The sequence below is a fragment of the Dipteris shenzhenensis genome, chromosome 12 (assembly GCF_047967505.1).
Source record: "Dipteris shenzhenensis isolate YYH24624 ecotype China chromosome 12, Dip_SZ_1.0, whole genome shotgun sequence".
NCBI classification, from domain to species: Eukaryota; Viridiplantae; Streptophyta; class Polypodiopsida; order Gleicheniales; family Dipteridaceae; genus Dipteris; species Dipteris shenzhenensis.
In genome coordinates, this window is record NC_141607.1 from 48890966 (window position 1) to 48918825 (window position 27860).

The 27860-nt window shown below is 42.0% G+C and overlaps 1 protein-coding gene across 4 annotated transcripts; it reads right to left on the bottom strand.

Annotated features, from left to right (window-relative positions):
• Positions 1-7518: 7518 nt before the first annotated feature.
• Positions 7519-12170, bottom strand: LOC147896333 (uncharacterized). Of its 4 annotated transcripts, none has more exons than XM_087382487.1 (8): positions 11471-12170; positions 11021-11151; positions 9803-10937; positions 9539-9640; positions 9393-9458; positions 9222-9287; positions 8734-9090; positions 7519-8504 (listed from the first exon to the last, which is right to left on the bottom strand). In XM_087382487.1, exons 2-8 carry the CDS (start codon positions 11146-11148, stop codon positions 8409-8411), a joined length of 1950 nt encoding a protein of 649 aa, XP_087238613.1. In that variant the 5' UTR covers positions 11149-11151; positions 11471-12170; the 3' UTR covers positions 7519-8408. The 4 variants fall into 4 exon arrangements, with proteins under 4 accessions (XP_087238613.1, XP_087238612.1, XP_087238611.1 ...); XM_087382486.1 differs by having other exon boundaries at positions 11021-11366; XM_087382485.1 differs by having other exon boundaries at positions 11241-12170.
• Positions 12171-27860: the final 15690 nt, after the last annotated feature.

A 27860-nucleotide genomic window follows, 5' to 3' on the forward strand; every position in this document is an offset into this window, starting at 1 on the left:
GACCTAATTGCCTTGAACCCGATGCTAATCGACATCCTATTGATGTTGTAATGGATAGCATTGTTCAACATAATGCTGATATCTCTAAAGCCCCAACTAATTCTTCCCCTTGTGACTTTACCTCAGAAAAAAGAGCAAGTACACATGATCCTAGAGTTGACAAGAAGAAGACCACAACTTCCCAAAAGGTCAAAGCTTCAAAATCACTCCAAGTCACTCAAACACACTTCCAAATATCTCTTTTCATTCAGACACCTCCCATACTCCAAAACCAACAACTATTCACTAAGCTACTAATTGATGGACAATGGATACATAACGAGAAGAAAATGCACACAAAAGTGTACCTCAAAACTCCTCAACAATGGTGCCAAAAATGTGTGGTCCTCGGTGGTGACTCATGTGTCATAGGGGTCTTAAAAGAATGCCATTGGAGTGTCCACTCCAAGCTACCCTCTAAAAGAAGCAATGCGTGTAAAAGCAGTCCACAAATCTCACCTTTGAGGCTCCTGGGTTGTTGCGATTGTGACTCCATGAGAAGGAAATGGGATGGTGAGAGGGGAATAATGTTAAGGGGTAGAATAGTGTTAACAAAATACAAAACTCCGTTCTTTTGGGGTTGGGAGAATATATGAACTAAATCAGCATTATTCACTTCTCTCTCTCATTTCTCACAAAATAAGGAGGAAATAGATACAACATTGCACTCGAAAAAACAATAATGGAAACATAATGCACAGGATATACATTCAGTCTGAACTTGTATTTGTGATTTAAGATACTACAATTAAGAACTCACATTCTATATTACTCTCTTAGTCTATCTATTACAATTGCGGTTTTTAATACAGCTTCTAATGGCTAGGACTCTTCCTATATCATCTCGGGAGCACAATGGTGGCATTAATTTGAGATTGGACATGACTAAGAGAACTAGGGATTGGATATCAAAATCTTAGGCTATGGATCCATGTTTATTTCTTGGCTCTAACATACTCTCCCATGCCTTTTGATTTTAGTAGTCCAGATGGCTTAAGAGATCCAGCATGGAGGTGAAGTGCACGTGGTTTATCTTAGCTTGACGACTACAGCCACATCAAACAAGATCCCCTAAGAGGAAGCATTGCTTTAGGAGAGCACTAGGATATTTTTCTCACAAAGGACCACCATATTGAGTTGATTCCTAGACCATCAACCCAAGCAAGAATCCTTACCACCATAGGCAAAAGATGAAGGAGGAGCTTGAGACATACCTAGAGGAGTTGTTGTGTAATATCTCATGTGCCCCAATAATTCTCCTTACACAGCCCGACCCTATTTGTCAATAAGGCGCCCAGAATAAGCTGACAGTCAAGAGCCTGTTTTCCATGCCAAGGATTGACTACATTTGGTGCACCTAAATGGGGCCAAGATGTTCTTAAAGATTGATTTGAAGAGTGGATACCATGATATTTGGATTCACATATGGATATCTTGAAGTTGGCCTTTTTGCATAGAGAAGGCCTAGTTTGAGTTCATGCTGATGCTCTTTGGTTTCATGGGGGCACCTACGACATTCAATTGCACGATGCTATTAAATTTCAAGCCTCTAACTGGTAAAAATGTCTTTTTTATTTTAGACGAGATTCTCATTTTTAAATAAGGATCCTATGCAGCATGTGATGCATGTTCAACAAGTTCTTTAGCACTTGAAGGACAACCAACTATATATCAATGCCAAGAAGAGCAGCTTTTTTTGAAAGAGTTACATTATTTGGTGTACATCATCACTTGGACATGTGTTTGCTTGGATCCAGCAAAGGTGAAAGACATGGTGGAGTAGAAGGTACCTACAATAGCTTAGGAGGTACGCATGTTCATGGGCATTTGCTAGGTGTACCAAAAGCACACCAAGGACTTGACAAAAATTGTGAATATTGAACCATCTCCTTTTTTAGTTCGGATGGCAGATCAGTGCCAATGATCCTCCAAGGGATGTCTTATGTTGTGCTTACAATAGGAGAGATCCATTATAAATTGAGTTTAATAGTCCTAGAAATGGAAGAGAATGCATACCCTCTACTATTGGCAAGGCCTTAGCTAAATACTAGTAAAGGGCTACATGGTTGGGCTTTAGAAATGATGATCACCATCAACACCAAGGACACTGGTGTCAAAATACCGGTGAACCGTAGCCAAGCACCAAGAGATTTCAGACTCTAGGATTTGGAGATGGTTGATTAGTTCCCACAAGTTGTAGAGATCAATTTGATGGAAATGGATATCTTATTGATGGGAGAGATAGCAGCTTCCAAGTGGCAACTGAGATCAAGCAGAAATAAAAGAATTAGAAGCTCATCAAATAAAATGATACATATCGAGAGGGGTTCCTAGAAGATGGAGGGGGAAGATAGTAGCTTGTAGAGCCCCAAACAATACGAGAACTCAGCTCAAAGAATATAATTCCTAATCCCACAGAGGTCCTTGGACTTCAGAATGGAAGAGGCATGTTGAGTAGTCAAGGTAAACCAGATGGTGACTTCCTCCTAGCTTGAAGAGATAAGGGCCTTGTTCATAGAGTTTTGAGATGTATTTGCATCGAACTACACCAACAAAAGAGGTGCTCCTCCTACAATATGACCAATGAAAGAGGTGTGCCTCCTACAATCTCACCAATGCAAGATAATTTTGGTTCCTAATGCCAAATTGATACGATAGCAAAGGTAATGGATGAACCCAAAGTATGCCACGAGAGTGAAAGCCAAGCTTCATCAACTCAGCTCAGCACGGTTCATATATGCAACTGATAGAAGTGATTGGTTCTTCCCAAACATGGTGATTCCAAAAAATAATAAGAAGCTCCAAGTATGTGTCAACTATCATAAGTTGAATGCACAAACTATATCAAACAAATTATAAGTTATATTCACAAGTAGGATCCTAGACCAAGTAACGGCCCATTAGCTTTATTGATTCATGGATGATTATACTGGATACAACCAAATATTGATTAAGGTAGATAACCAACAAAAGACATCCTTGATCACCAAGTGAGGAGCCTATGCTAGAAAATTAATGCCATTCAGCTTGAAGAAGATGCCTTCAACATTCCAATGATCTTTAAGGAGTATTATGGAGTGTATAAGACGACCAATGTAACTTACAATGTGTGTAATATGAAGTGGCATGAATAATATACAATAAGAGGGCTAGGAACACCATGGTTAAGGTGGAAATACTACTATTTTTTCAACCCCCTTCATGTCGAGGCCCCATGTGTGCCTTGAACAAGGTGGTTGTGCATAGTCCAAGTATCAAGTATATTACAAGGGGAAAGTAGGATGAGGTGGCAAGCATCTTTGTGGCAATGGTCCACTTGTCCTCCTAGACTTTTTTTGTGAATATGAAGATGGGGGAAGGGTCCAAAGAGTTGAGTAATAGAATCTCAACTTAGGTGACATAATCTTGACTTATGTGGACAATAGCGCTAAGGCCTGTCACACCCCATTGAGAGATATTAGGAAAGTATGTCCATATGGAAGGTAACCCCTCTGAAGAATTGACTGTAAAATTGGTGGGCTCTTACTTGATTGTGATGCTCTCACATCTATACTCTCCCACATGGGCTCCTTCTATTAAGCCTCTCTATACATATTGGCCTTAAGGCAATAAGCCTTCTTCCTCTTTTTCACATGGATTCACTCCTTCTATACCCCCTAACTTCTCTTTGCAGATTGTCCCTTGCTTCTCTTCCATTGTTGAATATAACTCTTCTCCTTTCGCCCTTTCTCGTTGTAAACATATCTCCTTTCTGCATGTATCCTCACCGTTCTTTGTTAACATTGTATCCGTATCCACACTTGCCGTGTTCATAACAAGCCACCACTATAGATATCGACAGGCTCAAGTGGCACTACCACTATCTCCAAAGATCCCTCACAAATTTAGTATGTCTATCCGAATACGAATCACTGAGGTGACAATGGATTTGAGTAATAATTTCCCTGCTTCTTTGCTATCCATCCACTTGTATGGAGTGACCACCTTTCTTCCCATGTGAGAATTGGAAAACGGAGAAGAATAGTGTTGTTTTTGAATTTTGTTTAACAAAATGGACTAAGCCATATGTTTATCTTAATTTAGTGTGCTCCCTATCCCTCATTCATATTTCTTGCCCTCTCTCATCTTCTCTTTTCACCTTCTTTTTTCTCATACACATTCTCCTCTTCATCACCCCCTTTACCTTGCACTCTTTACAACCCCCCCACCCCCACCCCCTCAGCACGTCCCCTCCCCCTCTCCCTCTCTCTCTCTCTTCATATTCTTTTCCCACATACCCCTCCCTTTCTTGCCTCTCTCCCTGCCCCCATGGTGATTCCCTTACACGGCCCCACACTCCTACTCTCTCCCCACATCCCCTCAACCTTTTCTATTACCCACTAGCTACATAGAGAACCCCAAACCCCTCCTCTCACTCTCTCTCACATTCACCCACCCCCAATCAACTCTCACCTCTCCCTTCTCATTCATTAACCCAACCCCTCACTTTACTTAGGCAACCTCCCCTTGACCACTTGGCAACACCATCCCCCGCACACCTCTCTCCAAACCACCTCAACTCCCTCGCCACACGCCTCTCAACCACTGCTACTATGCTTAGCCATCAGGGACCTCACCCTTTTGCCTTCACCACTCAACTTCTACTCATGACAATCTCTCAAACTTGGGCCAACTCTCAACATTCCTTAGATGCCCCCCACCACTCAGTCCATTCTTGATTCCCCTCACTATGTGCCAACCCTCTCCCCTCGTCACTCAGGCTCTCATGCGATCTCCCTCAATTCAATTTCATCCCACTCCATTTACTCCCCTCTCTCTTCGCCTATCTACCTCTCACCACTCATGATCAGGTGGTGCACCCTTGATGACAACACCCCGTCCTATGAGTAATGATGCAAAAAAACAAAGAAAATAAAATAAAATATTTTAAAACCTTGCCTTGCAAGGTTTGGAGGAGAGAGACACATGGAAAAGCCAATAGTGCCATGTGGTAGCCCATATTGAAGCCACATGGTAGGACTTGATGTAGACATGCAGAAAAAGTAGATGTTGACATTGGTGGTCCCTTGGGTCATACCACAATTGACATGTGGCATTTTTTTGGCTCCCCCTTCCACAAATTCAAAGCTCAATAAAATGTTGTTCAATAGGCCATAATGTTTGATCTAGTCTGATCACCTATTTAGCAAAAAGGCTAATTGATCAATTTTTCACAATTTTCAACGTTCTATAGCTAGAATTCATATTGTGGCATCCATAAATTTGGGAGTGCTTCAATGGCACTTTATGACGACGTCCCTAAACCTTACACATCCATAACATTTCATAGGAGCATTGGATGACCGTGATGTGAAAAGGAGACATGATCAATTTCTCAAGATCTTTGATCTCTAGAGGCAAATCTATCATTTGATCCAAATCTAATGTGTTGAAAGTTGTCGTCTAGACGAGACTCACTGTATAAAATTTATTTTTTAATACACAATAAGTGCATGATCCTTTTGATTCTCAATGTAATTCTCCAACTCCATAGAACATATCTCCATAGAACATACTAGAGAAAGCTTTGTGCAACATGATATCATTAAGTAAGGATAGGTGCAAATGTGGCAACCAGCCAATTGTTTCTGGTAACACAATATTAGACGTTGGACCTATTACTTGAAACAATCTTGCCATTGGAGCAACTTGATGCCTTCATTTGAAACTCTCTATATTATATAAACTACAATCTCATTCTTAGATTAGACTGTGATATGCAGCCACTAGGTGGTTTTTTAAATTTTGACACTCAAGAAAAGCCAGGAATTTGGGACCACTGCAGCAGTTCTTTTCCGCAAAAAGCGAACTAGAGATTTGGGTGAACTATGGAAATGTTAAGAAACATTTGGAGCAGCACAACCTAGGAGGGTTAGGTCAAACTCACGTTAGCCCTTTAAAACCAGCGGCTTCAGCTACAGCCACCCATATTATATGTTGATACCTACATCACTTGTATTTGCTGTACATTAGGATCTTGACCTCAATAGGAGGATAGGGATGACCTCAAGCACTTTGGGCTGTACCGTCAATTAGCTCACTTGTGCTCTGATTTATTGTGGTCTTCACATCATTTTAATATCCAAGCAGGTTATGATTGACCCTGGCTCAATCATTCTTCCCTTCACCTACAAGATGTAACAAGCTCCTCCTAGTAATATTATGTGAGCAGTCACTATACCTCCCAATAGACATTATGACCAATCTTGACCCTTAAAGCAGCAATGCAGAGCATGGAGATGGAGCTAAAGGCTGCTAAGGCCTTCTATTATTATATTGCTATTCCACTGGCAAGCTGCTTCAAGGTGGACACTACACAACACTTGCATTCCTTTGATGGAAGCATGGATGCTAAAAGGATTGAACAATGGGTGAAAAATCTGAAGCTTACTTTAGATCTCAACCTTTGTCTGAGGACCAGCTCTACATTTCCTCCTCCAAGATTAGCGACACTCCCAGGAGAATGAACAATCTAGGGTAGAGAAAACTTGAGAGCTCCCATCCCACTTCATAACAAATGGTACGAGGAGACCAACTTTATTCCTCTTGATTGCAAGCATAAAGCGGTCCACTGATGGAAATTCGAGCCAATCAAAGGTCCAACCAACGACTTCAATACCAAGGCGTTCTACTCACTTAAGCTGGATGATCTGAAGGATAGATTGTACGTTGGAGGTCCATTATATCAGAGGTGAATATTTCATCCAAGAAATTTGGACTAAGCCTTTCCTCATTGCAGATAAGGTGGCTGCAACATTCAACAGAGGTAGAGATGGCAAAAGTTTTGGTTGCAATTCCAATGAAGACCATGGCAGTTTCAAGAAATCCTTCAATAATAAGCACTACTTCCAAAAAATCACAGAAGCAACCAAATTATTGTTTTCCCATGTATGGCACTACTTTGGTCTACGCCTGATTCAACTCTTGAGCAATCCACTGCTTGGCACCCACAAACTGACGGGCAAACTGGGGTTGTTAATAGAAGATTGGTTCAGATTTTGAGGACATATTACGCCCTCCACAACCCGTGGCGTCAGCTACAACCACCCATACTGTCTGTTGAAAAATTCTAGATAGAAGCTTGATGATGTTGGCCACCTACATTGCTTGTATTTGCTATATATTTGCTATAAATCCTCATGCTTGACTTAATTATTAAAATCACAAAAACTAATGACCGAGTTTGCAAGAGCTTCAGCAAAGTTCATACCCACATCAACACGACTCTTATTGATCGCATGAACACGAATATTTTGTAGCACAGTACCTCAATGGATACACAGATACAGGTAAGAGGTGACCTGACAAGTGATCAAATGACAGCTAAGATAACCTAGAGATTATTTGGAACTTGAACTGTCTTCCACCACAAATGAGAACAGAGTAAGGCAACAACACACATATTGCTACTTCAACAACATAATCCAAAAAATCACTGCATTCGCACACTTAATATGACGTTAAAATGACAGGATTAAAGAGTGTAAACAGAGTCGTCAAATTTAAATTCAAAGCTCTTCCACACATAACTACAGAGAAGACCATGGAACAGAGCATGTCATCCATGATAGAAGCTCCCACCACCAAGAGCTCCAACCACCAAAAAGAAAAAGAGAGAGAGAGAGAGAGAGAGAGAGAGAGAGGTGAATCAAGCAGACTTGGCTGTCTTGCTGGTGAACTCCCTCCAGACAGGACGAAAACGCTGCATTATTGTCCGCCAATCACTTCGTTACAGATTCCCAACGCTCGTCTCAAAATGGAATCATTCTAAGGCCGGGCCAACAATAAATTCACAGCCACGAAGCTGAGCAAACAAATCATCTCCCCCATCCCCTGTGGCAATTCACCATCGTGCTTTTACCAACCAGTGACAGGACAGCAATCTCTCCATAGTAGGGCAACGGATGACCATTAAATTATACACATGACTGATGGAGTAAAAAATAGGATACACGAGGAAACACCCCCGTAGAAGAAAACATAGAAGCATATACACGGCTGCCTCGTTGCTTCTTTAGCAGACCTTGGACAGACTTGTAATTTGTGGCTTAAGGTAGACAACAATAACCCGTCTTAAAATTGTACACTCTGTCGGCTTCAGCGACCAGAAATATCTCCAGATTAAAAATACAAAAGAGAGAAAAAGGCCATGTGCATATTCCCTGAATGAGACAACCCACATTTTCAGAATCCCTCTCTCTCTCTCTCTCTCACACACACACACACACACACACACAGAGAGAGGCATGAACACCTAAGAATCTGGAAGCTCAAGCTACAACCAAAAAGCCTCCTTGCGTAAGAAATACTGAGTGATGGCAAACCTCATATTAAATTGCTTTACTACTAGGATTCTGCTGAGTATGTTGCTGTTGCTGCAATGCCCTGTACACATCCACATTTGACTGCATGTTCGGATGCATGGGCTGCAAAACAATGAACGTTGATCATCCAACCAGGTTAAATATCTACAAAAGCATAACCAGCCTGTTGAATCAACGACATAATTATGCTTTAACACAGAAGAAGATGAACATGCACATGAGGAATCATCCACCCACCACCACACACCGCTTCCCTCTCAAGTACTATTCAGCTCTCGTTTCGTTTCTACGAATGGGTGCCTTAAAAAGGGAATTTGTAGGTGGATCATACCTGCAGTTGTTGCTGAATAGGAAGCAGATTGTAAGGCTCATGAACATGAGAAGTTTGAAAACGACCTTGTGCTTCATGGGTGACTGGTGAACTGCCAGGCTGAAACCCAGCTGCATGGTATGGAAGTCCAGGAAAGGATTGTCCAGGAAGAGCAAGTGGAATAACAGCACGCCCAGCACTAGCAGCAGGCCCAGCCGTACTGACATCCATCATGGCCATACCCATTCCCATACCCATCCCAAGTCCCATGCCCATCCCCATGGTTGGAAGGGCTGACATTTGCTGCATTGGAACATATTGCATCCCACGGGGAATCATCATGGAAGGAACAATCATCCCTGTTCTCATAGACATCAACTGTTGAATAAACAGGAAATAAGTCAAATCCAACAGAACATTCATGGGTACATATAAAAAATAATTTTAATTTTCCACAGGCTCTGCAGCGGCCAACAAGAACACCGCTTTACTTATAGTGCTTTTCAAACCTGTAGCTGTGCTTGAAGCAACTTTACATACTCAATGGCCTCATCCAACATTGATGCCTTATCGCTCTGCACACACAACATACGGGAGCTGTCTCAAATCCTCCACTGAATGGACGGAGAGGTCGGCCATAATGAAAACCACACCGATTTGTTTCTAGAAACTTGACCCACCTTGTTTGCATTAGGAATCAGCTCCTGTAAAGCCTTCATTCTATCCTTTATCTTGTCACGACGCCTCTGCAATTTCAAGCAATAGTATGGCATCATATGTGGAAGGGAATAACCAAAACACCTGCCACAACTATCACTTTACTCACTCTTTCTGACTGATTATGTATCTCTGCAGCTCTAGCCCTTTTGCTCGCACTTGGACGACCAGACGGTGGCTTCTTTGCATGGGCTACTACTTCCTCGACATCCTGCAAAAGGACGAGTCTTGAGGAGGGAGACGACAGTGTTGATATTGGGGTACAAAACGAAGGCACTGCCCATTAACCATGAAGAAGCACTGCAATGACATCATTACATATCAAGCGCTCTTTCAGTTGGAACAATGCTCCTCCTTGCAGATGTCAACTCACCTCACTAGGATATCCAGATTCCTCAGCAGAACGAGTTCTCCTCTTGTCCCGAGGTTCCTCTGTGATCTTCTCAAAACTATTGCCTGACCCTCCAGAAGGAGATGTAGTGATCACATCATTTGTCTCAAAAGTTCCGGTCCCTCTCTCTGCGCCTGTAACAGCACTGCAAGATAAGCTCCTCAGGAGGCGACTGCTCTGCTCCACCTTGTCTTTGCCCACATCAAGCTCCTGCCTGAAAGGGAGCGTAGGAGGGAGGCTGTTGTCTGACCCTGTTTTCCTGCCTTCTTCGGACTGGCGAGAAGAACTGATGCCTGTGACAATAGTGGGATTGGACTCAGAGGTGGAAGGCTCGCAGGGATCAGAAACCTCATTCCCAGCTGCAGCAAAGGGCTGTCTGGCTCTCTCGATGTTGGTCGGACCACTGGAGGCACCAACGAACTGCAAATGGGTCTTGGTCTTAGCCACAGGGCGAGAGAAATGGTGGAAATTCAAGGGGAACGCAGCTGAAGCTGCGTCCTGGGTTGTTGTTGCCCTGGAGAGAGAAGGTTGCACAGAGGTGCGCACACCCTTGAAGGCCTCAGCTCCTGCCTGACTAGAGAGAACTCCTGTAGCACGCCCAGCTCCCATCGCCATAGCAGCATCTGCATTCACTGCCCTGTTGTTATCCATGGCGCATTCAGCACTTGCCAGAGAGCTAGCACCACAAGCTGAGGATGCCGCAGATTCTTGGGGATTCTCGCCCTCTCTCAGCGCTTGATGAAGGAAGGAATCCTTGAGCAGGTGGACGTGCGGATTGAGCGGCTCGCCGAAGATCTCTGAGCAGTAGTTCCGGTCGAAGGTGTCCTCCAATGGGTATTGCAACCACGAGAGTAGTTCGTCCTCCTGCAGGGAGGAATTGCTGAGAGGAACGTCCACTGCTGGCACGGATTCGCGTCCAGTTCCGTCCAGAATTCCATCCCTGTCGCCCGAAGCTTGCTTGGCACAAGCTGCTGCTCCTCCTCCTCCTCCTCCTCGCTCGTTCGCAGGCTGGGCAGTCCACGCACAAAGCTGGCGCTTGCTTCCTCCCCTCTCTTCCTCTCCTTGCATCGTCGACTGCCTCTCCATCCGGTTCAACGCGTCAGAACCATGCTCAGGCCTGCACATCGGATCGCGACGGAGTGACTTCACTTGCTAGCTTCTACCGAAAGATACACTTCCACAAAACCCTATGACTCTTACACGTAGGTGGCTGGCTTCCTGTTCTGAGCTTGATCGGAACGCCCTTTGGCGGGGGAGAAGAAGCCCGGGGGATGGAGGGCAATCAATTCCACGCCGTGCTCATCCCAATCCGGAACGCAGTGAGTCATACTCTGCCAGGCCAGCAAGCTCGATCAGAGAAGAATTGGGAGACGAAGACACTGCGAGACCTCTCAAGCAATCTCCCACCGATGAGGCTTAACTCCTTCTGAGAGGAGCAATACGCGATTCTTTCTCTACAGCAATGGAGCCTCTTCTACGCAAAGACAATCCCACCCGCGGAGCAACGGATTTCCTCCGACGAACAGGGTCAAAGAATCGTAGCTATCTGCACAGATGCTCGAGCTATGGAGCTGAATAATGCTTCCTGCCGATCTGGGGAACGATTTCGAAGCAGAAATGCACTTCTGCGGCTGATGCATTGGAGCTCACCTGATCAGGGAAGGCAGGATGAAGACAGAGACAGAGAGCGCGATACTGTTATTCCTCGTGCATCTTCATCTTCAGTCCTCGCCGAGAATCCATTTCTCGTTTTCTCCCTCGCGAAGAATCAATGCTTGGATCAAAGGCAGTCTGGCGATATCACGCAACTTTCCTGCGCGCTCTCTGAGCTCGCAATCCTGATCGTGCAATCAGCCTAGTTCTCCTGCGCCTCTTCCTCCTTCCCCTGTTTGCACACTGCTCGCCCTGGATTGTCATTCACTGCCAAGCCCCACAACCTGCTGCTGTCTCGTCAATGCTATTGCTACAGTGCCGAAGCCACCCGCTCGTCCTTGCCGCACTGCAAAACCTGAGCTTTCCTGTCGTCTTCTATTCGGCTACTTCTTCGTCTTTCGTCATCCTCGGTCCGGCTCTTCAGCGGAAGCTGCTCTCAGTTCTGCGGCTCCTTGTCGTCCTCAACCAAATCTGCGCTCGCTGCTGCTGCTGCTGCCAAGTCCTCTTCCAGCAGAAGCAGCCGTGGCGTTCCCCATGAGAAGGGCTCGCAGCCCCACTGAGGAGGTGGTGCACGAACGCAGGGGAGGCGGCACTAGCAGCACGAAACGAATCCAAAACCGTGGAGTGGATGGAGAAACCGTTGAGGTGGAGGTTGGATATTGTCCTGGATCCCGAGGGAGGCACAAAATCTGTGGAGATGGAGGCAAAGCCCAATTTCCTTTACCATGCCCATTTTAGCTCTCTCCCAATCATCATACATCCATGATCCATCATCCCCTTGCCTCTCCCCTCTAGCAATCACCCCTCCTCTTTCTCTCCCCGGCCACTACTTCCCACCTATTAGCGTCGGTCTCCCCCCACGTCGGACCGCATGATCTCTGCCATCCGACCGAAGCCGGTCTCCCCCCATGGCCGACCGAATCATCTCTGCCATTTGACTGAAAGACCATGCCACGTGTTCAGCACTTGTTTTGGCCTAGAGCCGGTCTTCCCCCCCCATGGAGAACCGAATGATCCGATCCCTATCTCTAGCAATCATTGATATGGCAAACGATAATTCGAATGGCAGATCTTCGCGACAGAACTACCATGGCATGTGTTCATCACTTGTTTCGACCAAGAGCCGGTCTACCCCCCTTGGAGAACCGAATGATCCGATCCCCAGCTCTGGCAATCACATATAGGATCCCTAAATCGCTCCTCTAGCAATGAGTAGAACAGGTTCAAACACAGCCCACACCGCTCGTTTAACAATGAATAGAGCTCTAGTAGTGAGTAAAGCGGGTTCACACACGTCTCACAAGGGCAATCATTGATATGGCAAATGTCTAGCGGAAAGAGGGCTCATCACTCAATAACCTCTAAACCAATTACACACTCTAGCACCGGCCAATAACCTTCTAGAGGGGCTTGCTGTTGCTGTCAGATGTCCACCGAGTCTGAACATCATACCACGGCAAGGGCAATCCTCCAAAAAGAGGTTTGGCTACCACCCTTGTCACAAAGGCGTTGATTGATATGGCAAATGGGACATGTCCAAGGAAAGGAGAGTTCATCCAACCCCCCCTCCTTCCTCGCGGCCCAAGCATTAATAAAAATACTTCGAACCAATTACAAAGCATCGGCCAACAACTTCTGGAGGGACCCTTTTTTGTTGTCAAATGTCCACCCCCTCTAAATGTCACACAAGAGTGTGGCAGCCACCCATTTGAACCTAGTCATAGACTCTAGCAATCATAGATCATCTCAAGCTCTAGCCACACGCTCAAGCCTGTGCACATTGCAGTGAGGACAATAGCCACCAAAACCACCCACTGCTTCGAATGGGCTTCTGTTTTGGCCTGCTATGGGTCTATGGAAAGTTGGGGATTTCTTTCACTAATCTGGACCGATGGTTGTTAGCATTGCCTTGTAAGATATGCGAGAATTTGGATTCTCCTTATGTTTATGAAATCTTAATTGAATTGGATGTTTCAATCTTCCTTTTATGGAAATCATCCTACAAAGCCTTAGCCTTCAAGCTAAAACCACCTTTTTAAAGCCCAACCTACTAAAAAAATTGTTTACATTCTCCTTTGCATCCAACAGTGCCTGCTATACTAGGAGGCAGTGCCCACGCACTCTTGTCTTCCTTTATTTTGTAGTCAAGCTCATCATGTTAGAAAGTAGGTTTCTGTTTCATTTTATGTTAGTTATTAATGGGCATTAACTTTCTTAGTATGCTCTTCCTTTCATTAAAGCAAGGCCAAAGTGGTTTTGCTACCTTGTTTTGGTTTGCAAGAAATAGACTTGGGTTCTCTCACTGTGAAGGAGTGCCTCAAGCCACCCCATAGAACCTATAAAACGAGTTAAGATCTCCGTGGAGCTAGCTGATGGGCCTAGTTCATGGGGACCTCCAAATTGGCTGGTAATTTTCAAGCTAATGTGGAAGTCTAGTCCATTCTTATGTATCCCCCATTTCTCATCTCTTGCTTAGAGTGCATAATCCTCCATTGCTAGAGGAGGGAAACACTCTTCCCAACCTCCATTTTCCATTCTTAGCATCACTTATATCTTTCATTGCCCTCAAAGTAGCTCCCTATTCTTCCCAATTAGTTTATCTATGTTGGGAATGCGTTTATAAACGATTGTGCACAAAGTGGAGATAGCTCCCTAAGGGGGCATTCCCACACATTGCTACATGAGCAAAAATGTAAAGAGACTTGCCATTCTTATGCATGTTGCGGAGCGTTTGGATGAAAAGCACCAACATTTACATGCAATCATGTGCAAAGCGGAGATGGCTCCCTAAGGGGCCATTCCCACGCATTGCTACATGAGCAAAAGTGTAAAGAGACTTGTCATTGTTAAGTACCTTGCGGAGCATTTGGCTGAAAAGCACCATCATTTGCATCTTGCGACAAACACCTGGCCCGATAATTCAAGGTTCAATCTTCTTCACCCTGATTTCTATCAATTTTAGTATATGTTTTGCTATCTATTTTTCAAATTTCCATGCTTAGTGTCAGTAGGCTCGGAGGTTGAGCTTATGGGAACTTGTGCTAGCTATAGCACCCAAAAGCAACCCTTAGTAGTGTAGGAACTTGTTGGAATCCCTTTAAAGCACAATTTGGAGGATTTTAAATTTTGCAGTGCATGGCCATCGAGTGCTCCCCTTGCACGTACATTTATTAGGTCCTTTGGGAAGGTAGTTCTCAAGACAATCCCTCTGGAAGAGCAGGGTAAAAAATAGTAGGGGAGCATAGCTATGGAAGTGTAGGTCATTGGCAAATCTTTTGGGAGCACAACTATGGATTGTACATCATTAGGGAAATCTTACCCAGATATAGCGTTATAAATATAAGACCATGCTACCATTTTCAAGGTTTCAATGTGTGAAAGCATACTTAAACTTCATATAAAAGTTTCGTATAGATGGCTCCAAGTGCAGATCGATTTGAGTACTTGGAGGGATAAACTTTCAGCTCATATGAGAAAGTAATATCAAATTTTAGGGAATTTCTTAAATTTGAAGCAATCTAGGTAACTCTAAATTCGCCATTGGGCTGATATTTGCCCCATTTTTTCCCCTTACCTCGAAGGGTTAAAATAGAAGGATTTGCCAAAGTACTTCCATTGCTACTATGGGGATTTGTCCAACTTTTTTTGTTCTTAATGCTCAATTTACATTAACTTTGCAAAGTGATGGCTATGGGTGACAATGCCTCCATACCTTTGACCCTCTTGGGCATCTCTCAAATGGTCAGTCATGGTGTTCAATGCCTTGTTTACCATCCCTTGAAAGTCAAGCAATTAGATCCCATCAGCATTTGTTTCGTTAGATGTCTAGATTATATACATGCTTTCATGACTAATCCTTAATATTTTTACCCTTTCTTAATTGTTCATATGGTTTATATTATATACATGGTTTCATGACTAATCCTTAATATTCTTAGCCTTTCTTAATTGTCCATATGTGCCATCTTTTTAGGGTTCATTTACAAATGACTTATTGCCTACTATTTTCTCACCGTTGGAATCTCCACCCTAGAATGGGCTTTGGTGGCTTGGCACCTTATTTTCACACAAGTCACTCGCACTACTACTTGTTGAGACTTTTTGTAGGCCCCCACGAAAAGATAAGCATACCTAGTAACATTTCAGCTCTACTATTAGGTCTATCATGGAAGATTTGAACATATGACCTGAACATTCGAGACCTAATGCTCAAACAAGTATGCCAAAGCCTCGAACGTTGCTTAGCATATCTTGCTCAACCTTATTACAGTACATTTCCAATATGGATGGCTTTGTTGGAGCTAACACTACACATATAAGACACAATTTTGTTCCCATCTGTCTGGGAAGCAAACTCTACAAGATTTTATTTGGCATTTTTTGTCACACTTAAAACCTAAATTTCAAGCTCCTTTAGCTAGTGACTCACTACAATGAAGTGAGAAATGAGAAGCACCTATTTTCCAAGACAATGTTGCCATAGAAAATAGGTGTGCTAGAAATTTGTGCTACATCCACTCAAAACTAGGGAAGCATGCAAGGGAACACTAGTTCTTAATGTATTATGCCACTAATATGCACTTCCACACTAGCTCCACTTGCACAAGAATGTGCTTTTGGGAGTTGCATTGCTCACCATTAACTTTTTATTTTTGCATCATCAACTTTGGTGACATGGGGAAAGATATGAAAATAGGAGACATAAGATGTCCGCAAAAACTGGCTAGCAAGGTCATTCTAGCTACCCAAATGCCGACGCATCATAGATCAGTTGGAGCCCCCTAGTTGTTTTCAGCAAACAATTGAGGAAGTTCTAATGCTATCATAGCTGTCCCTAAGATGGTGTTGCATTTACAACATTGCAAACTTTAGTACGATATGGAGCAGCTCTTTGAGATGGTGCAATGTCATTAGTGGTGATGCTTATAGAAGAACAGTAATGTGTAGAAGAACACACACTTTCCTAAGCAAATGTGGAGCAACTCTTGGTGCGCAATTGTGTAATGCCATTGGTGGTGTTGCTTGTATAGCAACATTAACATGCATAAGAACACACTCTTATAGGTGCTTCTCCCCTAGACGGCCGATAGTAATCAATCATATGGAACATAATCACAAGGCACCAAAAACAACTAGATAAAAGATCTTGAACCACTTTGCACCCGTTATTGTCATTCATGGTCCCTTGTTGATTGTGTTTTCCATCATGCAAGCATTAATCTCGATGATAGCATAACACATCCAAGTGAGATGGACTCTATAAATTTGGTAGTGTTGTCTTCTCATACTGATTGTGCCTATTTTGCAAGCACCAACCTTCGGGGAAGCACAACAAGAGATGAGGGTTGTAAGCAACAATATACTGTCCGTTATGTGAAATTACAACAAGAAACTCCTTGTCATATTTCATTCTTTATATTGTTTTCATTGTAGTTTACACCCTCCAAGCATCTATGCATTTTAGGACTTCTATATTTCCTTATGTTGCACGTGACATGTATGTGTGTATAGCTCGCCTAATATAGTAACAAAAATCATCCCATTGCCTTTACATTGATGACTTGCGACGATCGTTGCTTATTTACCAATGCCCTAAATTCAGCAAAACATGGCTTGCAAAGTTCTATACTTGAACTATATTTTTTAATTCATAGTCGTAAGCAACCACTTGCCTTTTTCATGCATTCTATGGTTATCCTTGGGAGCCCTTCCTCCATTGAATCTTGATCAGTTTTGTGGTCAATTTACCCTCTCTAGCAACCACAAGGCAACTAATCATATACCATCATCTAAATTGGTTCTTAATTCACTTCAATGATATAAATATAATGAATCTTGGGGTTTTCATTTCATAAAGGAGACATAATGTAACTGCAAAAAGATCAACAAGTGGCCTTTTAAATCTCATGAAGGACAAGTAAAAACTCTTATACGTGTGGAATACAATATACGTAGCTCTTATAACTTAATGGAGTTAGAATAGTGCCAAATGATTTTGAAATATAAAGCTAGATGTATGAATCAATCTTTTCAACTTGTGATCTTTTAACCTTCTTTTCAAAATATGGGATTAATTTTTGCTTGGGAATACACTAAACATTCGGATCTTGTTATCCTTACATCTAGAGTACTTGGTAGGATGGTACTAATTGGTACTTAAATAAAATAATATAATATGCACAACAAGTTCCTTTGGTCTATCAATGACAAGAACTTTGGATTTGTCATATTTTAATCGATATAAACTTGGTAGATGGGTCTCTAGTGAGGCAATCACTTTTCCTCAAGTTTAAAGAACCCCATTAAAAATGTTGAAAAGGAGGGGCTAGATTTAAAGTAGAGTTGAAATACGAATGATAGCTCGAGGTATAGATTTGGGATCATATCCTTTTAACGAAGGAAGAAAGTGGAAATCATTTGGTAGCATCATAGATGGAAGCGGCTAGGCACCAAGGGTGCGATATAAAGTAGTAAGAAAATGCATTTAATCATCATGTGTAAAGATAGAAGGAACGCAAGTGAGAAGATTATTGCAAGAAAATTAACCTTATAGTGGACTACATACATACATACATGCACACACACATACATACATATGTGTGTGTGTTATAATATATATATATATATATATATGTATGTATGTATGTATGTATGCATGCATGTATGTATGTATGTATGTATGCATGTATGTATGTACACACACACACACACACACACATGCTTGTGATGACATTATTTTTATAAGTCATGAAGCCATTTTTAATGCTGAAAATCATATAAGGACGGTCAAAATGTGCTAAGACATTGGATTTATACTTTTTTTGGGGTATATCTATCATTAAGACGGGAAAAAAAACCCCCTTATATGCAAGGGAGTGACTAGCAATAGTGATGAAGTCCATCATGAAGGTTGTAAAGGGACCTTCTTTATGCTTCATGAAGGTTATAAGAACCATCTTTACGTGGACCTTTGCTAGCTTTTTGTGACGATTGGGCATGGTTGTGCTAAATGATGGTCAGTTGAACATACCAAGTGACCCATTATGAAAGGAAGCGTAGACAAGTAAACTATAAATAGCTCTCTTTCCCCTTTGATGAATGTTAATATATACCACCCACCTGAGAAATTGGATAGGCAAGAATTTTGGTCGCGGCTTGTATATGGTATTACTTAACCTTAACAAAGGTTTTTATGAAGTGATCCCTAGCTATTGCTTTGAGAGCTGTGGCTCTATGCCATGCAATCATTTTAACACATAGTATAATGCATGGGAACTGACTAAGTCAATTCACCGACTAAGCATACTAATCGCCAATCGTTCTAACTTACCAACCAGGTCGGCCTAGTTTCAATTAAATCTATAAATGGGTTGCCTAGTGAGTGCTCCTTCATCTACTGTGATAACCACAAGCTTTCTACGTGAGTATCATGATGATCGGTTGTATGTCTTTAGAGTGGTTCTCCTCTCCTGCCTTTTTGCACTACCTCTTGGACTTTTCTCAAAGGCATTGGCTACTGTCTGCAGAGCCCTTTTTCTGCCAATGGTCCAAGGAACTTTGCTTGCCTCCTCTACATGCACAAGGAACTCTACGCCCTCCTCTACATGCACATGGTCCATCCAATACAGGCCGAAAGTCCAAAGCTCATGGATTGAATACTCCGCTGTGAAGACCACAGTAGTAGGAGTCGATGGTGGATCTCATAACCAGTGGCGATCTTCGCACTTGGAGGACTCAGCGCTGCTGTGTCTTATACTAGAGGTTGGCTAATATGAAGACTAATGTAGAGGGCACTCTACGTTGCAAAATAGCAATAGGGCAGACTGATAGCCCATCTTGGACTTAAGTCAAAATTGATAGCCCACGGGTAGCCAAATAAGAGATGGAGAAGAGCTTCAGCATTGAGATGCACAAACTAAGGAAGGACAACCACCAAAAACTCCATGGAGGTATTTGCAATCATCACTTTACTGATAACGTCCTATTTTGACTATGATTACCTTGGACATGACTCACTTAGGTCTATTAACATACCTAAACCTTGACGAGTTCATATACGACTAGCTACGTGCTAATAAAACTCCGTTAGAAAATTAGATATGAGTTTTCAAGTGCTATATGTGTGTGTATGACTTAAGAATGACTTATTGCCATTTACATGGCATTCATTAATTTTTCATAACCATAGTCATTATTCCCATGATACAATCTAAATACATGACCCAATGGTTATTTCATGGGTTCAAAAGGTTGTATCCATGGTAGGTCTTCATACTTTGATACTCAGTCATTATTCCCATGATACAATCTAAATACATGACCCAATGGTTATTTCATGGGTTCAAAAGGTTGTATCCATGGTAGGTCTTCATACTTTGATACTCAGTCATTATTCCCATGATACAATCTAAATACATGACCCAATGGTTATTTCATGGGTTCAAAAGGTTGTATCCATGGTAGGTCTTCATACTTTGATACTCAAGGCTACACGTTTAGAATAGTAGGGGCACAATAACTTGTGCAAGGAAATATGGTTATTTGTGTTACATTAGGGTATGGTGATCCTATGTCACTTTTTCATATACCACTTATGGTATATTGTACGAGTGAAAATTCCAATTATAGCTCATATCGTCCTTGGACAAGGAAAAGATATTTTGGTGAAACACTTGGAAACCTGTCAAAATCAAGTGTTGGGGCGCCCTAGTATGCACCATAATCAAGGGTTCATGAAATTTGCTATTATGAACAACGTATGATGTTGCGACATCAATAACAAGTGGAGCTGTGCTGTGACGGCCTCTTTCGTGTGCAGTTCTCTTCTTTTGCACCTCCAAACTGCGTGCCTTCCCTGTCTCTACCGCTGCAAAACCGCCCTGCTTCTACGCTTCTAGATGGCCTGCTTTCTGCTTGCGGTTCCCATATGTATTCTGGCTAGCGAATCTTCTGCTCGTACCAATCGCAGCTATAGAACTGCAACATCTGTGCCCCCGTGTGTGCATCGCGGATAGATCGCGACGTTTTTCTGGGTGCCTATGTCTTCTGGTTGCGGACTCTTTTTTTGGGTTTCTGCAAAACTGTAATAGATCCCGTGCCCCCCTCTCTTCTTCTTCTCCTTCTCTTTTTCTTCTCCTTCTCCTCTCCTCTCCTCTCTTTTTATTAAAGAGGGGGATTTGAACCCAAGACCTCTCCCTTTACAAAAGGGAGACTTACCATTGGGCCAGTAGTAAGAAGTGATGAAAATGTAATGATTCTTACTTATATATTAAAATCTATGAAACTATAACTCTCTAACCGTAGGGAGTTTTCACATGCTATAAAAAGTGGAAGTACTTCACTTCATGAGCTCTACTCATATCTCCTACTAGATTGCAAATTGTGAACTTTTTCAAGACTTTAGTCCCACATTCAAAGGTCCTAGTTCTAACTTTTCCTTTATGTGGAGGGATGCAGGTGAGTGGAGCTCCTTCAACATAATATGGTATTTTTGTATAGCAAAAATAATTTTCTTATATAAAAAATGTCTTTCTAAGGTTTTGTCTTGTGACTTCTTGTTTTGAAAGGATTTAAATGGATTATGTTTGTCTTGAAATATCCGTGCGTGCACACACACACACACACACACACACACACACACACACACACACACATGCATGCAGGTATGTGTGTGTGTGTGTGCGTGCGGGCGTGTGTGTGTATGCATGCATACACGTGCGTGCATGCTCACGTATCTCCCTGAACACACATATACTTGTAATCTCTCTCTCTCTCTCTCTCTTGCGTGCGTGCGTGTGTGTGTGTGCGTGTGTGTGAAAGAGAGAGATAGATAGATAGGTAGGTAGGTAGAGAGAGAGAGAGAGAGAGAGAGAGAGAGAGAGAGAGAGAGAGAGAGAGAGAGAGAGAGAGAGAGAGAGAGAGAGTCTTGGGGATCACTATGTATAAACCCTATATATCACGTGCGTTTAAGGCCTATTTATAAAACCCCTTATTTGTGAATTTTTCATTAATAAAATGCACCCTTTTCTTATTCAATCTATAAATTTTTTCCCAAATTCCTTTTTACAACACCCTTCTGTTTGTGAAAATGTGTGAAAATTAAAATTAAATATGCCCTTATGTTGAGGTCACGTGATAGCCACATATATTATTGAGTGACCCCCCCAGGAGAGAGAGAGAGAGAGAGAGAGAGAGAGAGAGAGAGAGAGAGAGAGGGAGGGAGGGAGGGAGGGAAGAACGGCCTACTAAATCAATGAGTTAGTGGCAGTGGCCAGATTATAGAAGGACAAGGGCACAAAGAGTAGTCCATAAAGAGCCAGCTTGCCGAGTTAAGCGAACTAGTGCTAGTGGCCAAATTACAAAAGGGCAAGCTCTCAAAGAAATCAATGTGGGCTATAGATAGATGGACAAATAGATAAATAGATAGATAGATAGATAGATAGATAGAAAGGAGGGAGGGAGTGAGGGAGGGAGGGAGGGGGGGAGAGAGAGAGAGAGAGAGAGAGAGAGAGAGAGAGAGAGAGAGAGAGAGAGAGAGAGGGGGAGAGAGAGAACCGAGGGAGGGGAACCATTTTTTTCATTGTTTTTTTTTTGAGTTTGGTAAATAAGGGAAAAAAACCCCATGATGACTGAGTTAAGGTCATTCCAAATGATTTTGGCATGTTTGGATGCGACCCTTAAAAGGCTAAAAATGGTCAATTGAAGGGTTATTTGGCCCTTGATTTTGGTCCACTCACATTCTTGATGGGGGTGATTGAGTAGCCTTTCTCAAAAGAAGGGGTTGGAGAAAAGCATGATGACTAGGATTGGAAGTATGTAGACCTGGAACTAATAGTCTCCAATGGTTAGGGCATGCCACCAATCGGGATACGAAGTGCATGGGTAAATATGGGCCTCCCATTATTTCGTGGGATGGGCTATAAACTTGCGAATGTCAGCTATTCGATGGGGGCCTATTGGCAACGCATAGTTTGGTTGAGAGGGGTGCATGTGCACGTACTCTTTAGCTCTAATGAAATGGTGGGAAAGGGGGAAAACTAATTCTCCATTTAAATATCATAATGTTTACCCTCAAATGCTTCTCAACCATTGGCCTCAAAAGCTCACTGGTTTTGTGAGATCTCATCCAACACAAAAACACTACAATTCTCTAGAGCCAGCGTCCTAGCATTCTAAATTTTGTACTCTGAGATCGATCAAAAACTTCCAAAACCTTAGACAATCCCTTTGGCATAGAAGCAGAAATGTTCAAAGACTTCACACCAATACACGTGGTAACTTTCACGCCTTCACTAGCAATAGAACCGTACCCTACACAAAAATAGGCTCCGTATTGGCAACCCCACTCCCAATCGAAATCACCGCCTCAAGAACACCACCACGCTGGACAAAATCTTGAACATGAATCCACAATCTCGGAACATTTCTCAAGCATGAACCTTCACATAATTCCCATTGAAAACCCAGTGGTTTTGTTGGGCGAAAGATAGTGTGGGAGGGCCGTGGTACATCACAAGGGAGTTAAGGATATTATTGGCCTTATAGAGCTCTGCGATGGCGAATTGGTGACACCGATATCTGGCGGGTCTTTACCCTCTTCGCCAATCCAGAAGCAAATGGACCTATGAAATTTCGGCTCCCCAACAAGATGGTGCGCTCAGTGGATCCGTTGACAGTAAAATTGATGAGTCTCTTCTCTTCATTTGTCTTCCTATCTGGCTTTTATCATTTCTGCTCTTTTATGATTTCCTTCCATAGTCAATATGATCGTCTTGCCTATATACCAATTGCGCTGCCATTTTTTGCCGTCTCCTTCAAGAAGGTAAGAAGGCTAAATGTTTCATCCACCAATATTGACGGATCAAGTGAGCCTACAGATTGTCATTTGGATCACAAAGATAGAAAGAGATGCGGGCAGTTTGGTGCAAAGTGGAACAAGCTGTGAAGAAGGCCTATGGTTGCAACTTGCCGGTTGCAATGCAATGTTGCACGCTCCAAGTAAGACTAAAAGTCGAACGGCATTGATCACACTTGCGGACTTTTCCGAAGTTCATATAATAAAATTCGATAATTAGATAAGTGCGTCACTAGAAAAGGTAAAAGGGCGAGTAATGACGTCACGCGGCGTGAGGCAGCACGTAAGTAAATGCATATACACGATTGGTAAGTGTATACGTGTAGAGAGGCGATTGGGCGGCTGTCACAAGCAGCCCCGGATAATTGGGACTGCACATGCGATGAATGATGAGGATGTGGCATGTCAGCGGGGCCGTATGATGAAATAATGTAGGGTGCGTATTGCATGGAATCATGATGGTGATCTGTGGTCGTCATATTTTAGGGTAGTTGTTGACTTGCCGCTAAATTATTTGTAATTCTATGCATAGATTTTTCTGCAATCGGATAAGGCTGCTTAAAGCGTTGGCCAATGGACGCGCGCAACTTGATCTCGTGGGTCCCGCCAGCTGTTGCTGGACCCGGGCCAATTGTAGAATAGTATACGCAAGTGTTCTGCGCTGTGAAAATCAGTGGGTACCCCACATGTAACGTTCTCCCGTCCGTCCGCTCAGATTTAGTCTCCCCCGTCCGATAAGACCACATTTTATTCTTTTTAAATCTCCCCCGTCCGATGAGACCACATTATAAGACGGAATTCCACCTACAACTTCCTAACCACACCTACCAAACTAACCCTGCTGTACCGGAATTAAAAATTCATAATAATGAACTTTAAAAACATCAAAAATAAAAAATTCATAAAAATCAATGCAAGATTAAAATCAAAATACAACATTACCACTCTAATACTAAATTTACCACATTCCACCAAGAAAATATAAATAAAACATCTTCACATTTTACAAATAAAACACAAATTTAAATATATCTCAAAATTAAACTAATTTCATCAAACTTATTCAAAATACATTGAAATATCTCTAAAAATTAAATTAATTTGATCAAACTTACTCAAAATACATTGAACATGATAATATTTACATGAAACTGTTTGAAAATGTATATGATAAAATCATAGTATCCCATCAAAATGTCTCAAAATGTACTTCGACCAAACAGTTCATATCAAATACATTCACATCAAATTATCTCCACCATCAAACATCTCCACCGCTAAAAACTTTTAAAATTCACATCAAATCTCGAGATAATTACTCCTCTGAAAAATCCAAGAAAATTCACAACACAACTATGGAACACTGGCTACTAAACCGCACAAAAACACTACAATTCTCCAGAGCCAACGTCCTAGCATTCTAAAATCTGTACACTTTGAGACCGATCAAAAACTTCCAAAACCTTAGACAACGCCTCCGACATAGCAACATAAGTGTTCAATGCTCAAAACATTTCTCAAGCATGGAACCTTCACAGAATTCCCACCAGAACCCGCAACACCTCCAACATCTAAAGCCCGACATTCGAACTAATAGTATCTCAAAGCAGGATGCCCCCAGATGGCGCCTCTGGCTTTGGGAGGGTAGGCCCTTGAGGGAGTCCAAAGGGATCCGGAAGAGTGGTTCTGGACCATCAGGGGCGGCCTTGCTGAGCAGGTGCACGAGGTGCCCTTCTTTTCCCACACCACATGGATCGGCAGGAGGCTTCAGATGGATTTTTCGACGTGGACCCCTTCGAGGGAGAGGCATTGGGTGGCCCAGAGAGCGCCCCGGGATGTCTGTTCCAAGTTTTGGTTATGGTCCAATTTGAAGCTGAGGAAGATATCCTACTTCTTCTGGTTGGCCGCCCACGGAGGGTTGCCCAATGGCCCGTGGTTGGAGTAGATGTGGGTGGAGGGGTAGTGTCCAGACCCACAGATACTTTGAAAACCTCAAACACAACACCTAAATATAAACACACAAACTGGAAAAGCATAAATTTAACATCCACAAACCGAAAGCACAAAAATATACCTGATTAAGAACACGAGAATCACCTTTGCACACATTCTTCGTCAATGCCACCACAGAATCCCTTCCATCACCACAAATTGGAAAAGACCAGAATTACACGAAACGTAAACATCAGAATCACCTTCTTACATATTGTTCACCAAGACCTTGCTAGAATCATTTCCATGAGCACAAACTAGAATAATAGTAGTAGAACCACACGAAACCTACAAACACATTAACCAAAAATTAAAATATGAATTAAGACGAAATAACCAAAACAACAAACACATAAATACAACACCACAATCACCTTCTCGACCTGAAATTTCACCAAAATTGTGACTCGAAACACCATTGACCTTCAAAGCATAATCTTCTTCACCACCTCCCCATATTCCCTCACATTACTAGCTTGATCATATGGATTTGTTAAAATCTCTAAAGTAGCTTGTACTTGCAAATTCGAACATCTATCATGATAATGAAATGCCTCAACACTCTTATAACCCATGATAGAGCATGGCAACATCTATAGGAACCTTAGACATCATCATATGACTCACTAAAGTACTCCGTAAGCTCTTATTTGAAACCTTTTTAGAATCTAAACCACAACTTTCCATCATGTTATAAACAAGAGAAGCTATCGTTTCCCCCCCTACATGGTTCTTATTGAGCCAAACCTGCATGCAATAAACACAATAGAAATTTCGATAAAATTGCTTGAAATTCACAAATAAAACTCACGAAAACAAAACATGAGCAAAACATACACAAATACAAACACTTAACACACCTCGAGGACATGTAATCGGGTGAAGGAACACAAACTTCACATTTTCATCACTAGGAGCATCAAGAATCATAGGCATATGCTTCTCAAGCTGAGAATAAGTGAAAACCACATCAAGTTTATGAACATTCACTGTAGGATGAAGATCCTCATCTTTATCATGGAGCATGTCGACTTTGTGATTCTTCGACAACCGTTTATTGTATTTGCAAGAAAACAAACACACCAAATCAAAAACAACAAACCAATACAACAAAAAACATACCCAAAAACTCTCCCATCGAACTGCAACCAAGGAGGATGTCACGGCTTTGTAGCTCTGTGTGTGTGTGTATAAATATGTATAAATATAAATATAAATAAATAAATAAATGAATACATACATACATATATGTGTGTGTGTGTGTGTAGTTTCACCCAAAAAAAAAGTGTGTGTGTTATATATATATATATATATATATATATGTATGTATGTATGTATGTATGTATGTACGTACGTACATACGTACGTACGTGTGTATGTATGTACTTACCTATATATGACTCTCTCAAATGTCATTACTATGGGCACATCGAGTGTTACTGTGACAAGTGATAGAAGGATGAATTCACAGACCATGCTCAATCTATATGGGCAAGAAATTATTTGGGACAATATTAAGAAATCATACATCATGGACATCATGGTCATACCATCACTTTTACCCCTTTCAAAGTAGATAGGTGACTTCAAAATTTGATTTCGAATTTATACATTAAATTGGAAATCATAGTGGAGTCAATTGTCCTTTTGCCTTACCTTGAACAATGAAGAGAGAAGATTCTAATGAGAATAAACACTTAGTATTTCATATGTTCCTTTGTTTAATCATCTTTGTATTCTACGTAGTAAGAAGTTATTGCCTTCATTCCCTTTTCTTTTCTTTGCTATATGAATGCCTTGATTCTCTTTTCTCTCCGTCCTATGTCAATGCTTGAATTTTTCAGACTCATTTGTCTACTTACCTTTAACCTCTTTCACTCTTTAGCCTTCATCTTTTATTCGATGCTAGAGTAAGGAAGAAACTAAGAAAACCTACAAGCGAATCTTGCAAGATAACTAAAGACATGTAATCAACATGAGCTAAACACTTTGATGATTGTATTCCATTGTGTAAATGTAGAAAAGATTTTTAAGGTATACAAACTGTTGACTTGGACTCTTGTTAACACAATGATTGGGGGTTTCTTTTCATGTGCCATGATGCCCAACATAGTGAAGAGGAGGAATATGCTATGTAGCACATAGACAAAAATGTGAAACTAAGCAATGATCTAAACGATGAGAAATATAAACCAAGAATCCATACAACTTTCTACATCAGCTCCATAATGAGAAGTCTTTATTAAAAAAAACAAGTGGAAGCAGCAAGATTTGGTGATTGTGGTGAGCATACTTACCAAAGCTACAAGAAAGCTCGATTTTGCATGGAGATCCTGACAAGATTGTGGTAGCCCCTTCAATGTAGTCTGAAATGATTCGTGTCGTTGAGAGAGAGAGAGAGTCCACACAAGAGAATACTCCGACTCAACAAGGATTCTTGGTGATGGAGTAGGTAGGAGGAAGCTTGTGCTTGTGTGTGAGTGTGTGTGAGAGAGAGGTAGTCCAGGCATTGCAATGTCGCCTGCAGTAGCTGCAAAGTGA

Excerpts from the sequence above, each read along its gene's own strand:
- LOC147896333 (XM_087382487.1), bottom strand. The coding sequence starts at position 11,148 with ATGACTCACTGCGTTCCGGATTGGGATGAGCACGGCGTGGAATTGATT. Across the intron at positions 9,641-9,802 it reads AATCTGGATATCCTAGTGAG|GATGTCGAGGAAGTAGTAGC; the intron begins GTGAGTTGACAT and ends GTCCTTTTGCAG. Across the intron at positions 8,505-8,733 it reads CTATTCAGCAACAACTGCAG|CCCATGCATCCGAACATGCA; the intron begins GTATGATCCACC and ends ATTGTTTTGCAG.